The sequence below is a fragment of the Halichoeres trimaculatus genome, unplaced genomic scaffold, assembly GCF_033239565.1.
Source record: "Halichoeres trimaculatus isolate MK-OKI-2021-1 unplaced genomic scaffold, fHalTri1.1 fHalTri1_scaffold_9, whole genome shotgun sequence".
Lineage (NCBI taxonomy): Eukaryota > Metazoa > Chordata > Actinopteri > Labriformes > Labridae > Halichoeres > Halichoeres trimaculatus.
The window spans coordinates 24,933,272-24,948,931 of NW_027437188.1; the positions used below are offsets into that span (position 1 = coordinate 24,933,272).

General features: G+C 41.6%; 2 protein-coding genes across 2 annotated transcripts in view; one reads left to right on the forward strand and one right to left on the reverse strand.

The window, feature by feature from the left end:
- The window catches only part of sipa1l3 (signal-induced proliferation-associated 1 like 3), a 75,325-nt gene extending 66,516 nt beyond the window's left edge, over positions 1 to 8,809 (forward strand). The window contains exons 14-24 of the mRNA XM_074679436.1: positions 42 to 224; positions 704 to 828; positions 1,341 to 1,462; positions 1,540 to 1,979; positions 2,715 to 2,939; positions 3,094 to 3,256; positions 3,362 to 3,536; positions 3,653 to 3,802; positions 4,223 to 4,349; positions 4,617 to 4,698; positions 5,051 to 8,809. Coding sequence (XP_074535537.1) covers positions 42 to 224; positions 704 to 828; positions 1,341 to 1,462; positions 1,540 to 1,979; positions 2,715 to 2,939; positions 3,094 to 3,256; positions 3,362 to 3,536; positions 3,653 to 3,802; positions 4,223 to 4,349; positions 4,617 to 4,698; positions 5,051 to 5,242 — 1,984 coding nt within the window. The 3' untranslated portion in view covers positions 5,243 to 8,809. The remainder of the gene's footprint in view (positions 1 to 41; positions 225 to 703; positions 829 to 1,340; positions 1,463 to 1,539; positions 1,980 to 2,714; positions 2,940 to 3,093; positions 3,257 to 3,361; positions 3,537 to 3,652; positions 3,803 to 4,222; positions 4,350 to 4,616; positions 4,699 to 5,050) is intronic.
- A 2,047-nt stretch (positions 8,810 to 10,856) lies between these two features.
- LOC141798321 (ribonucleoside-diphosphate reductase large subunit) lies at positions 10,857 to 14,958 on the reverse strand. The gene is made up of 4 exons (XM_074680201.1): positions 14,750 to 14,958; positions 11,730 to 13,711; positions 11,434 to 11,622; positions 10,857 to 11,351 (listed from the first exon to the last, which is right to left on the reverse strand). The coding sequence occupies exons 1-4, from the start codon at positions 14,766 to 14,768 to the stop codon at positions 11,157 to 11,159; spliced, it is 2,385 nt and encodes a 794-aa protein (XP_074536302.1). The 5' UTR covers positions 14,769 to 14,958; the 3' UTR covers positions 10,857 to 11,156.
- Positions 14,959 to 15,660: the final 702 nt, after the last annotated feature.

A 15,660-nucleotide genomic window follows, 5' to 3' on the forward strand; every position in this document is an offset into this window, starting at 1 on the left:
TTTCTCTTGGTTAACCATCAGCCTCTTTGTTTGTCCTCCAGGCCTGTGAGCTATCCAGAAAACCACTTCAGTCTGTCTCCTGTTGGGGGCGACAGAGTGCTGCCCTACAGAAACCCCTCAGCCAGCTTCTCCTCCCCCTCCTCAGGACTGGTCGGCCTCGCCACAATTGGGCCACCTGGGATCACACCAGGGCCCTTTGTACGCTACAAACCCTCACCCGACAGGTGTGTGTGTGGGTGTGGGTGTGTCCATTTTCTTGTGAACATCTTTGGTCTTTGTTTCCCAAAAGCTTGACTTCTTAGTCTTGATTAAACATGTCCAGTGTTGCTCATAACTATTTCTTGAGCTGGTTTCTGATTACTGTTTTTCTGGAGACGCTCTGAGTAATGTTGCACATCCAGGTCTGAATTTAGACGTGTATGAACACTCTGTCTCCTAGAGGAAGGATCTGTTGTGTGGGTGGCTCTTCCTCACAGTGTGGAGGTTGATAACATCACCCAACCACAAAGAAATGTTTTATTCACCGCCATCAGGATGTTAAACAAAAACTGAATTCCTCCTCTGCACAGTGAAATGTAAACTGTTCATTTAAAAGGTTTTCTTTGAATGTTTATTTATGTATGAATATCTGTTTGAATTAACTTCATCCTGCTTTTTTTTACTTCATGCCTGACCGTGTTTCTCCTGTGACCTGTCTTTGTAGATATGGAACAGGACAGCGCACCCTGCTGCCCTATGAGCCCCATCTCAGTGTGGACATCACCTCAAGTGGAGAGTCTTCCTCTGGCTTCACCAGTCAGGAGAGCACCATGGAGCGCTGCAAGACAGGTACATCAACCTTAAACTGTACTAATGATTCTTACAAGCAGTTTACTGGCTGCATTACTTCAAAGTATCCACCGACTAAGGAAATTGTTTCAATACATAAATACAAAAGACATTATGCTTTGAACCAGTTATTTCCTTCTTGAGATGATAGAGACCAAAAACAGAGCTAAAAGCAAGTCAGTTCTGGTCTTAAAGCTGTTATATTGGAAAAAGATGGACTCCAATGACAATGTAGCACCATGTTTGCTGGTTTCTTTAAAAAAAGTGAAGTCATTGATTTTTGGGTTGGGATTAAGTTCATTTCTTTAACTAAATCCATAGTCTTTATAGTGTTTTCAAAGTGTGTGTGCTACACAGTGGAGTAAAGACAACACAGTGTGATTTTGTGGCTTGCTTGGTGGGTTGAGGTCAGTGTTTAAATGTGCTATAAGTATTTAATCCTCTTTGCCGACCATGGAAGTTCAGTGTAATTTGCTTTAATCCTGTGAGTGTCTGTGTGTGTATCCGTCTAGAGCCCCTCTGGCATGTCCCAGCGTCGTCTTCTCGGGGTCCGGGTGTTGGTGGTGGAGGGGGACAGAGAAGGCTACCCAGACAGGACGTCCCAGGGAAAGACTCTCCAAACAGACACTCCAAGGTTAGTGTTGTAATCACCCTGAGTTTACTTTCTTGTTTCCGCTTTGATTCTTAACTTAGCTCTCGTGTCCTCCGCAGGGTGAGACTCAGTACTCAAGCCACTCCAGCAGCAACACTCTGTCTAGTAACGCCTCCAGCAGCCACAGTGACGAGCGCTGGTTTGACGGGGGACCTGGAGGGGAGAGAGGAGGGGGCTGCCTCATCGACTCAGCTGACCCAGACCCTGACCTCCTCAAAGGGGGGTCTAACGACAGCGGGATTGACGCCTCCACCCATTACAACAGTTCTCGCCACGGGAACGTGTCAAACAGCCAGTCGCACAAGCCTGTGCACTCATTCGCCACCTACAGCGGGATGCAAGAGCTGTCAGTGGGAAGAAGCAGCGGTGAGAGAGAGGCCAGGAGAAGAGAGTCCTCACCAATTTTACCACCGACAGCCAATCAGAACAAAGCGTACATGACGAGGACTTTCCCCCCTCCTGGCTCCAGTGCTGAAAAAATGGATGCTTTTAAACCCAGGTGAGAGATGATGATGTGTTTTCACCTTAGACAGGCTCAGAACACACTCAGCTCACTGTTACATCCTCATGCTGCTCAGCTCGACATGGATCAGTAACTTTAAAAGTTTGAAGGATCTCTGGAGAATGATTTTCTAGAGATGCTGTTTTTCTCTCGCGCTTCAAGATTATAGCATGTTACATGAAAATGTATCTTAAAGGGGGACACTGAGGATTAAAGCAGCTTTAATCCCTATGAAACATACAGATCATCATGTGATCTCATCTGCTGGTACACATGTCACGACAGTGCTGTAAGAATGAATTCTCACTCATTTGTGCAGAGGAAGGTGAAAGTTCATCATCATCACTACCAATAAAGAGACGTTAAGGAAAATCTTTGCTACAGGAATGTATCAAGTAGTAGTCTGTAAAAGCCAGTTTAATTCACTGTAGCTTCTTGTAAATATGGGTCTTTACTTAAGATGAGCAGATCAATACTGGTCAGATATCTGTGGGTTTAGTTCGAAGGCCAGACCAGCTGGTGGTTAGCTTAGCCTCAGACAAAGACTGGAAGCAGGGCATAAGAAAGCTCAAATGTTACAAAACATCCTTTTCAAGCTCCACAGTATCTCACCAGTTAAAGCATCAAAAAAGATCCTGTAAGCATATTTAAAAAAAGATTGAACTATTCCTTTAAATTTTCTAGCGTCACTTGTAAGTTCTGTATGCTCATGTATTTTGTCTGTCTTCTCAGAGCCTACACGCCACAGGGTTACAAGACCCCAACGGCAGAAAAAGCACGGCCAGTTCGAGCAGCTACCACGACACCAACTTCAGCTCACTTAAGCTCCACCCCTTTATCAAGCTCCGCCCCCAAGTCATCCTATATGAAGAACAGACCAACCACCTGGCAAGGCGAAGACAATGGCCCATCTCCTTCAATCACGACATCAAGCTCTGACAGCAACAGCAGCAAGAAGTGAGTAGATGATGGAGAACTTGAAACGATCATCCCTCATTCACATCTTTATGCCGGGACAGTTTGAAAAGCTACCCCTCTGAGCAGAGTTGTGTAACTGTGTCAGGGACAGGACAATCAGTGTTGCAGCTCTACTTACATCTCGTGTCATCAGGCAGGTGGATATGAACTCAAAGAACGTCTTTGGACAGCCTCGACTCCGAGCATCGCTGAGGGACCTGCGCTCTCCTCGACGAACATACAAAAGCACCATCGAGGACGACTTGAAGAAGCTGATAATCATGGACAACCCAGGAGAGTCGCCACCCAGAGATCCAGTGAGAAACACACTGAGAGTTTCCTAAGAACATATCCTTAAGGCTTCAGTTCATAGTCTTTCTTTCATTACTTACTCTGACCTCTGTCATTTTTTCTCACTTCAGTCTCCCAGACGGACCTTGCAGCGCACTTTTTCAGACGAGTCGCTGTGCAGTGGGCGCAGAGAGGCGAGCTTTGCCAACTCTGAGAACCAGACGGCTCCCACTGATGTACTGTTCACCTGCACGCTGCCAACACGCAGACACGGCACCTCCTCCAACCACCTGCAGGGCAAGAAGAGTGAGTGTAACCTAGAGACAATTCTCTTTTTTTAGCTGCCAAGTTTTATTCTGTTGGCATTCAAGATTGTGGTGCTAAAGATGATTTCTGTAACTTCTTGTCCTCTAATCCCTCAGTCCCTCTGTCAGCCTCTGAGCTGTCTCTCACAGAAGTCAGAGACAAAGTCCCACCTCTGAGAAGGCTGGATCCTGGGCTGATGCCGCTCCCGGACACTGCATGTGGGCTGGAGTGGTCCAGCTTGGTCAATGCTGCTAAAGTCTATGAAGGTGAGGGAGGGTGCAGATTTGCTCTTTTAAGAGTTTCAATTAGTTTTTTCAAAGATTTATTGCTGGTTTCATTTGATGATAAAAGAATGCAAGAAAGTAAAACCAGGATGCATAAAAAAAAGTAAAGTAACCAGTCTTGTTAAAACCGTGGAAGATGTCTTGGGTCAGTGGGGTTCAGTCCTTTTCTGTCACTTGATACTCCTGGGAATGAAAGTGAGAACTCATTGTTCATCCATGTCTCATACAACATCACAAAAACCGCTGGAGCACAAGAAAACACTCAACTAACACTTGATCCACAGCTTTACCTGCTGCCAGCTCCTCCCAATTGAAAGTGTGATTGTATCATGAATCTCAAGAGACATCTAAAAATACCAACTCCTACAGTGTTTTGAAAGTGCCATTGTGTGTCTGTTGCAGCGCAAAGAGCAGTTTCCCTCTTCTCGCTGAATGAGCCCCAGGTTGGAGGTCCGGACATGAGGCCCGCCATCAGTCCGGTCCAGTTTCATACTCCTCAGACACCCCGGACCACGCCCACTTTCAGCTGGTGAGTTTTAACAACACTTTTTGTCCTGAGGTAGTTAAAGCTCCATTCAGCTCATTGGGTTTCTGTATAACTTCATCACCACTGCCCCCTTGTGGTAATAAGATTCACTGTCAGTCTTTAAATGAAATCTGTCATTGGTTAACCTCCTATTCTTTGAGTTTTTTGTTGATATTTTTGTGCAAACTATATTCATTATACTAATCAAAAGCAATAGTAAGATATTACTGCAGATTCATCTTTGCTGTGTGTGTGTGTGTGTGTTTAAAGCGATGAGGTCCCCAACGATTTGTCTGGTCGACTGTACCACCTTGAAGTCATGTTAAAACAGCTCAACAACGACCTGGAGAGGGTGAGCATATTTTTGCTTTTTGATAGTTGTATTCTTGTTACAAAAATGTGGGTATAAAAGGAATGTGACAATTTTAGAGTTGACTTTTAGAAATTCATGAAAAATTGTGTCTACCAGAAGAGCTTCAATCAAAACTTAAATATAAGTAATCAGTGCATTACTCGTGGAGAAAACAACTTGACCACCTGACCTGTTTCCCAGTCTTTATGCTTAGCTAAGCTAACTGTTATTTCAGTACATTTAGAAATCATGAAGACAGCAAATACCAAATTATCCTTGTTGATGACAGTGAAAATTTCTGTTTCATGCATTAACTAATCACACTTTGATCTGCATTGTCCTCTCCTCCCAGGAGAAGAAGGATAAAGTCGTCCTGCTTGCAGAGATGGCCAATCTAAGAGAGAACAACCAGCGGCTGCAGGAGGAGAGTCTGACAGCCAGCGAGCAGCTCCGAAAGTTTAGCCAGATTTTCACAAACATCAAGAGCGAGAGCGACCTTGAGGCTCACTCCTTAACACACGAACACAACTCAAAGAGGGAGTGACAGCAGCACCTGTTAGTAAGGACAAAGAAAGAGAGGCTCAGGCCACAGAGAGACGACCCATGATTCATTGCACACAGGGGTGGCAGAGGTTACAATGATGTAACCTCACACAGCCTCAACTGGACTGCCTTAAACTGAAACAAGAACAAGAAAAAAAACAGATTTTTAAAATGAAACACTCCCAGAGAGTCTCTCAGAGCCTGCTCACACACAGAGCAGAGACCTTTCCTCTCTAACTCTGAGCCTGTTTATTTTTATAAACTGAAGTCAAAACATCTTTATATACCTGTCCTATATATAAATACTGCTACTATGCCAGAGGAGCGTGTTGAGGAGGAGAACCCGACTGTTTAAGAGACACTACATCACCTGGAGAGGCCTAATACTGTTCCTGCAGCAAATCAGCCAAAAACAAAAAAAACTCACTACAGACTGCATCTCCCAGAATGCACTTGAAGTCATGGTGGCTCTACAGATAAGGTACTGTAGATAGATGTGGTACAATTCTCATGTATCAATATTGTACTGATATTGTATAACAGTTGTACTAAAAGGGTGTGTGTGTGTGTGTATGTGTGAGTGAGTGTGTGTTTGTATATGTGTACAGATGGTACTCGGGAGCATTACAGCACAACAGTGTTTGTGCCCTTTTGCAGTGAGTGTGTGAGGAAGACTGAGTGATGGTCGAGGTTCAGTTCACTCTTAGATGAAACTTTGGGCCCTGTTATTTTTCTATCCTCCGTAGACATTGACGAACACAGTCGGCCCCGAGGTGTGAAACGACCCATCAGTAAAATGAGCAAGTGTGAACAGTCCATGTGGTGAAGCTCAGTGATAGATCATATCATTGATGTAGAGTATTGTTTTAATTTGATTATGACTGTTTAAAGCAGTGCTACATCGTCTCTCATTTTAATGATTTTTAACCTTGTCACAATTTTATTCAGATATTTCAAACAGTATTTTGACATTTGAGAGGAGGTGCACAGCCCCAGAGTGAGATCTTTCAGCTCAATATGAAGTGGCCAAGTTAGCTTAGCACAAAGACTGGAAGAAGGCAGGGAAAGTAACGGTGTCTTCACATGGAGTTGTGTTTGCTGTGACAGCAAACTCGATGCTCAATGCTTATGACAGCTTTATCCTGGGACTTTTACAAACTGTGAAATATCAAGATAGAAACTTGTGTCAGTGAACCTGGATCTCTTCCAAGTTAAAGGCGAGCACACAGACCTCTGAGTTTCAGACCTGGGCCACGATAAACGAGCCAGAAACCAGGTCCAGACAGAGAACTGTACCAAATATATCAGAATAATAATGATTAAGTATTTTAGGATTGCTGATCAGGAAAGTTAATAATATACTATGGTTTTACACTGGACATGAAATTTGTTTTCGTAAATCATAGTTCAGGTGTTCACTTATTATTTCTCTCCATATTGAATCCGAATGTCATATTTAGTCATAGCATTGGAAACACGGAGTAAAAACTGGATTCAGAGTTTCTGTGGTTAACCTTATCTCTTGTTTTGGTCAAACTTGGGGAAGTGGGGTCAGAAACAAAAAAACATTGAATAACTCAAAGCCCCAGACATTGCTGGTGCTTCAGCGTAAAATGTGACCATGTTAACTGGTGAATGTAAGCTGACCATCTCAGACAAAGTCTGCTGAAGTTGCCAGTTAGCATGATTACTCTTTACTTTAAAACACTGGTTGCTCTGGAACAGTTGTGATCCTGTCAAAACTTGACAGACATTGACGCTGTGGTGTAGTATCAATTCTGACAAACAATGAGACATCTTTAATCTGCTTCCAGTTTTCATTTTGTCTTTGAATGGAGATAAACGCTGCCTCCAAAATGTGTGTGCATCTTTGTGATGTTGTTGTTTCCAGTCTTTATGCTAAGCTAACTTTCTGTAGCCTCATAGTTAACAAAAATGAAATTGGTGTCGACTTTTTACCAAACGCCTCTCTTGAATCTGAACAGCAATCTCCTCAAAAGTCAAACTATTGTTGATAATTCATCCACTCTTCACATGAAACCCACTCAACAACGCTGAAACTCCTTCATATCAGAACCTCTGTGTGTGTGTGTGTGTGTGTGTGTGTGTGTGTGTGTGTGTGTGTGTGTGTGTGTGTGTGTGTGTGTGTGTGTGTGTGTGTGTGTGTGTGTGTGTGTGTGTGTGTGTGTGTGTGTGTGTGTGTTCTGTGATAAACCCAAATGAACACAAACTACACTATTTATACAGCTCGCTTGCTCTATGATATTGTCTACTATATCTATTTTTCATACGGAAATAATGTGGACTTTTGTTGGATGCTGCCACTGAAGGACAAATCATCCCTGTGAAGGATGGTCATCTTTCTGTGTCGGTGCTGATATTTCTGATAAACTGATCTAACTAATCATCTCCTGCTCTGCTTGGTGGATCAGCTGATTCTTCCTGGTCTGACTGGAACTGTTGTATTTTCACGCTCCCTCACTCAGGTTCACAAAGATGCTGTTAAAGACACTGACCATGTTGGTGTCAGGGTTCAAGGGGGATATTCTGTCATTTTAATCTTCCCTTTAAATATTTACTGGTTAACATTTTAGCTTATTGTTGGAAAAGCTGCAGGTTAATTAGCAGTAATGTTTGAAGTCACTCTTCAATTTTTCTAATTTAATACCTTAATCTATGAGTATTTAATTTGCTGAATCAGACTGAACAGTTTTTCAACTGACATTTTATTATTGACACCTTGACATAAATTTATGTGCCCTTCTTAAATTGACATAAGGGATATTAAGTGTCTTTTCCTTCCTGCTTCTCCTCCTTCTCAGACCCTAAAAAAAACCACAAAAAGAAGGGTTGCATCTCATTTTTAGTTACTGCCTCCTTTATTTTCCTGCAGCTTGACACTTAACTTTTTTAACCTGTAAAATCTAAACCTGAGCCGATGTTCACCTTTTGTGGTCAGTCATTAATGACTGCAGGCTGCAGTGATGTTCAACTCTTGCTCAGAGCGACTCCTGTCTCTTGGTGCAGCTTTGCGGGTGTCGCTGTGATTTTAGTATCAGCCAGTCTAAACAGTTTGCTTTTATAAAAAATGGGTAAGGACATGTAAATATAAATTTTGTTCATGTTATGTGTACTGTAAGCTATTTATAGCGTACACCAGAATCCCTGTTGAACAAATGAATATTGCATTATGGTTAATAGTAATATTGTATGCTTAGGTTTGTTTTTTTTAGATGTTGAATATTTTGATAATTTATTTTTAACACATTCCCATTGTTGCAGACAATAGTGAAGATAAGAGGGTACTGTGTTTTGTTTGTGTATTCGGTTTTTCTTCTGATCCTCTGTATAAAAACTGATTTGTATGATCCATTGTTGCTTTCTATTTCCTGCCGTTGTTCCTTTTTGTGCGTTGGTGCTTTCTGCATGTTGCAGAGGTACAGGACACACGGACAAAAAAAATATTCTAAATGTTTTCTTTGGGTTGTAATAACTTGTACATTTAAACTGTAAATTATGTTTTCATTATTTTATAAAAAAATATATATTAAAAATAACTATCTCAAAACTGGATGACTGTTATTTTTATGCATTATTTATCTACATGTCTCAAGAGGTCAACTCGGCAACCAAGGTTTTTATTCACAGAAACTATTTTTAATGCATTACCATTTCAGAAAATGTACAAACTCCTAAACTCTACACACTTTGAAATAGCTTGATTTTCTATAAACTAAAAGAGCAGTTTGTGTTTTTCACACCACAGTGAAGAGAAGCAAATTCTTGCATTTTGTATTTCAGTTCCCAGCATCAAATGCATAAAATATGTTTCTAATCTTTCACCCCAAAAGTATAAATTGATTAAAATGATCTGCAGTATGAGTACAATTTTGGGAAAAAAAAATACACGAGGGCTGCCCCTTATAAACAAAAACAAAGGTTTTAGCCTCAGCTAGATTCAAAATAGTCTTATCACACTGGATGGGATTTGTGACGACAGTGTCATCAGGGTATATGCTTAAATCCTGAGGTTGATTTCAATACCTCTTTAAGACTTTTTAAAAAACCTTTCAAAAAGTTTAAGGACTTTATCGCGACTTGAGTTGTTGTTGGCAACCCATCTGTAACAGTTGTAGTCTGTTGCATTTTTACAGAAATGATGTAAGCTGGGAAGGTTTAAAGCTTGACAGAAAAAATGAAACTAAAGGCAGGTTTATCAGCACTCCCCCAACAAGTAACAGCAGTGATTCAAGGCCAACTTGCTGAAAAAAATGAGAAATTATTTAATCATTATCAAAATTTGGGACATGTGCCTGAGATTGTGTGATTTGCTTCAAAGTTGTTTTTAATTTCTCTTTTTAAAACTAGCAGTGACGTTAATTTATAGCTGGTGTATTTTCCTCTCACAATCTTTATTGTTGTATCTTATTGTAACTAGAGTCTTTATGTGTTAATTTTATTTTATTCTTTGCAATTTCTGTATTTTTCGACTGACTCCGTCAATTTCTGCTGTGAAACACAACAATTATCCAGTTTGGGATCAATAAAGTTTTTCTATTCTATTCTATTCTATTTTATAACTTTATTAGCTGAATGTTAAACGTCCAATCAGGGGACAGTCGCAAGGGGAAAAATAAATATTCAGGGGTATTTTTGGAGTCAAAGCTTGAATACCTATAAAATTTAATACCTCATAACACCACAATTAGGACGTTTTAATACTTTTTAAGGGCTTTAATTTCCCAAAAATTGATTTATCAACTTTTAATACTTTTTAAGACTCTGCAGACACCCTGATTATATATATATATATATTTTTTGAAAATTTTCCCCAACAAAAGGCACTTGAAATTTTTTTAGGGAAAAAAAAGATTACGGCCATTACTTTTTTTTTCAGAATTCTGGAAAAACCAGCCCCCAAGATTTTATCTCTTCTACTTGATGCTTTCATTGCATGGGTATGAGTGGTGCTGCACAGCAGTGTTCAGACACCAACAGCACCTGTTGACCTCAAATCAGTACAGGATCATAGTCCTGTTCTAGCTAGCTCTCATACACCTCTTTATTGTACAATTTAACCACTCCTCTTATTTTTAATGGTTTTATTATTATAAATTTTAGCACACTTACTCCAAGCTTCCAGGTCATGTGACCCGATTACATTAAGTTTTATGCTGGACTTTACTGAGGTGTTTTCTTAACTCATTTGCTGCCATTGATTTATGGACAACCAATTTATTTACAACCGTTTACTGTGTCTATATGGGTAAATTTATGTTTTTCAGCAGGGACAGGTAGGGTCTGGTGGAGCTTGTCGATCTTTATCAGGCTCATAAACTACTGTAGGTGAGAGATCAGCAGAGACATGAGAAGAAGATGTGAAAAGACAAACATAGTAAGAAGTCAGAAAAGTTCAGGCAGCTCACACTCAAACTGATATTACATATTATTGAATGTTTTGTTTTATGAAAACTACATAAAGAATTTAATGCCACTGAAAATCAAAAATAATTTTTAATGCCTTAATTTTCACAAAATCATATCTAATGACTATTAACACTGATAAAGTAATGATTTCATAATAACATGATAAAGATGCGTATCAGGCCATACAAACCATACAAACACAATGGAACAACTTGCATGGAAAACTTTTATTAGAAACTTTCTATTTGAGGCATAAAATACATTCTGTAGTAAGTACTTGCATCAATGAGTTGACCACTTATTTATCTTCAATAAAATTAATTATTTAAATTCTGAACAGCTCACAGCAGTGCACTTTGTTTTCATCAGTGAAAAATGCTCAAGTTGTTGAAGAAGTAATGTTACAAACATGTATAACAGGAGGTGTGTCACTCAAAGCTTCACCATTGAGTAGTAATTCTTATTTATCCCAGCAGCTGACAGTCCGTTCAAGATCCACACATGAGGCACTCGTCTTTGTTCTCCAGAGAACACACCATGGCAGCCATGTTTCTCTCTTTGATCTCCTCCTCTGAAGCTTTAACAGGTTCCTGGGTCTCTTTCAGCTTCTCTTTGTTCAGGGTGAACTGGATGGGGTTAGCAGCCGGCTTTGTGCGGAGGTAATACATACCTGTCTTCAGACCCTGTGGCAAACAGAAAGTCAGTTAATCACATGGTAGTCATAGAAAGATAAACAGTTTGTCTCCATTGGTTTGTCTCACTCACTTGTTTCCAGCCGTAGAAGTGCATGCTGGTTAGTTTGCCGTAGTTTGGCTCAGCGATGTGGATGTTTAGGGACTGGCTCTGGTCGATGAAGGCCCCACGGTCAGCTGCCATCTTGAGTACAGTCTTCTGGGAGATTTCCCAAACGGTTTTATACAGCTGCTTCAGATCTTCTGGAATCTCGTTAATAGCCTAAAGAAAATAAACATCTTTATAAACGTCTTATTGTGCAAAATTAAAAAAAACTTGAATCTTGGACACTTAATTTGCTAACTCTCAAATTCTAGATGGATTATTACCTGAATGGATCCATTGTGAGCAATCAGCTGGTTCTTCATCTCCTCACTCCACAGCCCTCTCTCCGTCAGGTCTTTGAGCAGGTGAGGGTTGACGATCTGGAACTCTCCAGACAGGACTCTGCGGGTGTAGATGTTGCTTGTGTAAGCTTCGATGGACTCATTGTTACCCAGGATCTGTGCGGTGGAGGCAGTGGGCATCGGGGCCAGCAGCAGACTGTTTCTTACACCATGTTTGGCAATCTTCTCCTTCAGCAGCTTCCAGTCCCAGAGATCTGTTGGTGTCTTCCCCCACATGTCGTACTGCAGGATGCCCTTGCTGACAGGGCAGCCTTCGTATGTTTCATAGGGGCCGAGTTCAGCAGCTAGCTCACAGCTGGCCTCCAGGGCAGCATAATATATGGTTTCAAAAATCTGGGTGTTCAGAAGCTGAGCCTCAGGACTTTCAAACGGGTATCTCATGAGGATGAAGGCATCAGCCAAACCCTGCACTCCGATTCCAATCGGTCTGTGGCGCTTGTTGGACTTCTCGGCCTCGGGCACTGGGTAGTAATTAATCTCAATGATCTTATTCAAATTCTTCACGATCACTTTGGTCACAGAAGCTAGTTTGTTGAAGTCAAAAGTCCGTTCAGGGGTGACGTACATGTTCAGTGCGATGGAGGCCAGATTGCAGACAGCGACTTCATCATGGCTGGTGTATTCAACGATCTCTGTGCAGAGGTTGCTGCTCTTGATGGTGCCCAGATTCTGCTGGTTGCTCTTCCTGTTGCAGGCGTCCTTGTACAGCATGTATGGTGTCCCAGTTTCAGTCTGGGACTCGATGATGGCATGCCACACCTGCTGAGCTTTCACTACGCGCTTCACCCTCCCTTCCTTCTCATAGGAGGTGTACAGCTTCTCAAACTCCTCCCCCCAGCACTCATCCAGTCCAGGACACTCATTGGGACACATCAAGGACCAGTCCTGGTTGCTCTCCACTCTCTTCATGAACAGGTCAGGGATCCACAAGGCATAGAAGAGATCTCTGGCTCTCTGCTCCTCTTTTCCTGTGTTCTTTTTCAGCTCCAAAAAATCAAACACGTCAAAGTGCCAGGGCTCCAGGTACATGGCAAAGGCTCCAGGCCTCTTGTTACCACCCTGGTCAACATAGCGAGCTGTGTTATTGTAAACTCTGAGCATGGGGACAAGACCATTGGAGTTTCCATTAGTGCCGGCGATGTAGCTCCCTGTTGATCTAATGCAGCTGACTGCCACACCGATTCCTCCAGCTGATTTGGAGATGAGGGCACACTGCTTCAGTGTATCATAAATACCCTCTATGCTGTCATCTTTCATGGCGAGCAGGAAGCAGCTGGAGAGCTGAGGTCTGTTGGTTCCTGCGTTGAAGAGCGTTGGGGAGGCGTGTGTGAACCACTTCTCCGACAGCAGGTTGTAAGTCTCGATTGCTGCTTCTATGTCTGATTTATGGATTCCCACGGACACTCTCATCAGCATGTGCTGTGGCCGCTCAGCTGGTTTACCGTTGATTTTCAGCAGGTAGGAGCGCTCCAGTGTCTTGAAGCCGAAAAAGTTGTAGGAGAAATCACGATCGAAAATGATAGCAGAGTTGAGGCGGTCTTTGTTCTCAAGAACCAGATCAAGCGTCTCCTTGGATATCATGGGCGAGTGACGTTTGTTTAGTGGGTTGACATAGTTGTACAGGTCTTCCATCACATCACTGAACACCTTCTTGGTCTCTTTGTGCAGGTTGGATACAGCGATGCGTGCAGCAAGGATGGCATAGTCGGGGTGTTTGGTTGTGAGAGTGGCAGCAATCTCAGCAGCTAGTGTGTCGAGCTCCACTGTGGTAACTCCGCTGTACAAACCCTGGATCACTTTCATCGTGATCTGAGCTGGGTCCACAAAATCAGAGTTAAGGCCATAGCAGAGCTTTTGGATGCGGGAGGTGATCTTGTCAAACATGACACGCTCTTGGCGTCCATCTATGGGAGGAATAGAAATAACATTTAATTTAACCACCAGTTCCAAAACACCAGCATGTACGGAACATTTCAACCATACAGAGTACTTCATATGTAGATGTGAGGACAAAAGTACTTTGATATTTATCATATTATTATACTGTCAAATTCCTTGGAGTTCTTTATTGTGACAAGCCCTCTCAAATGTCAAAAACTTGAAAGAACCCCTAGTTGTTATGCTTCCTTATATGGTAAAATAAGTCATGATGGTTTGCTGGGTTTTCATATCGTTGAGGTAATCAAAATCACATACAGAGTATTTTAACAAAAGGTTAAACCATGCATTAAAATATCATCCTATAACCATAAAGCTTAATGTAAAAGGTCAAGTAAAAAAATGCAGAATTTCTACATCACAAACTTGCAGTAAACATTACATTGCACCTTATGTTTCTTTGAAACAAACTTTCTTTTAATGCTTACATACTCACAACTTCGGAAAGAAGTCTTTAAAACGTAACTTTTTAAGAAAAGGAACTTATCAAGAGTGGCAGGTGACTATTTTGGCAAACTAGATTATGCTCCTCGACGACGTGACTAAGTTAACTAGCTTTATTCTCGCTCAGATTTTGGCGCCAACTAAGACAAAGACTTATGGCTAGGTTAATAAACAACAGAATGAATCAATCCTCCGCCAAAAACCCTACATTCTAATAAATGAGAGACAACATTCATTTGTTTTGTTTGCCTGTCATTATCCTCGTTTCTCTCATACAGGCTTGATTGAGCGCCAGCATGCTGTCTGATGCTGCCAAAGTAACAATTAAGCTAGCCGAAAGAAGTTAAGTAACAGAAGGTTAGAAGCTAACTTCTAGCTGAAAAAACATCTCTGATTCGTTGAATTCTGCATTTAAGTCAAGTTTCGTTTATGTGCTACAACACTTAGTCTGTAAATCTGAGGCAGCAGGTGAATTCCTGCCACTTTATGAAAGCCTGACAAATCCATAGTGGAAGCTAACCCGTGCTAACACTGATCAATTACATCAGACGGCATCTCACCTCTTTTGATTACATGCATGCTGGCGGAGTGTGATGTTCCTCTCGATGAGAAAGCAGCAGGTGCTCAGCTTTAGGTTTATCTTCCTCTTGGTTTTATAAGATGCGTACCAGCAAGTAAACAAAGACCCTCTGCAACCAGAAAAAGAGAAGCGCGAATGACTCCTGACAGCGCGCTAACGTTGTATTTGTACGGAAGACGTCACTGCTGTGAAGACAGATTGACAGGGGTTTTGACCAATCAGGAGCACATATATACGGGCCTTCGTGCCTCAGAACCAATCATAGATGTCAAGTAGAACAGTTTCCTGTTCCTGTAATCTTCCCGGACAAAAATCTGGCGGGACATGAAAGTGGGTCAGTTGTTCTGTTGTGACTTGTCCTGACCTAATACTGTGGTCCATGGACCGTATTGAAAATAATGCTAATATTTCATCTGGTACTCAGCTGTTTTCACCATGTTCTCCCATGCGTTTCCATAGTACAAAGGATCCCTATTACTAGATAAGCTTTAAATAAAGAAAAACTTTTTTTTTTTCAATTCACAGCAGGTATAGGTTGATCTGCTGTTACATGTATAAAATATAGATTAAACATAGACTGTATAAAACATGAAAGACCTATACTCTATATCTGAATACAAACTAGTACTTGAGTCCAATTTGACTTTAAAGCTTCAATCTTGCAGAGGGGACATAAGATAATGGCATTGCTCAACTCATCCCTTTGAACATACGTCTTACATATGTCTCACACAGGGGCGTATTTAGTCGTGTGGGGGCCCAATGCAAACCCAGGTCAATGGGGCCCTCCATGTCCTTGTAACTCATCTTCCTCAGAGCTAGACTGGCCTTCCCTGGGTCCACTGTCTCTTTCTGAGAATCAAGGCATGAGACCGTGCTAATCTTGTACAT

What these genes read in the sequence shown, in the direction of transcription:
- LOC141798321 (XM_074680201.1), bottom strand. An exon ending in CTCACAATGGATCCATTCAG is followed by an intron (nt 11,623 to 11,729) that starts GTAATAATCCAT and finishes TATTTTCTTTAG; the next exon opens with GCTATTAACGAGATTCCAGA. An exon ending in ACTTCTACGGCTGGAAACAA is followed by an intron (nt 11,352 to 11,433) that starts GTGAGTGAGACA and finishes TGTTTGCCACAG; the next exon opens with GGTCTGAAGACAGGTATGTA.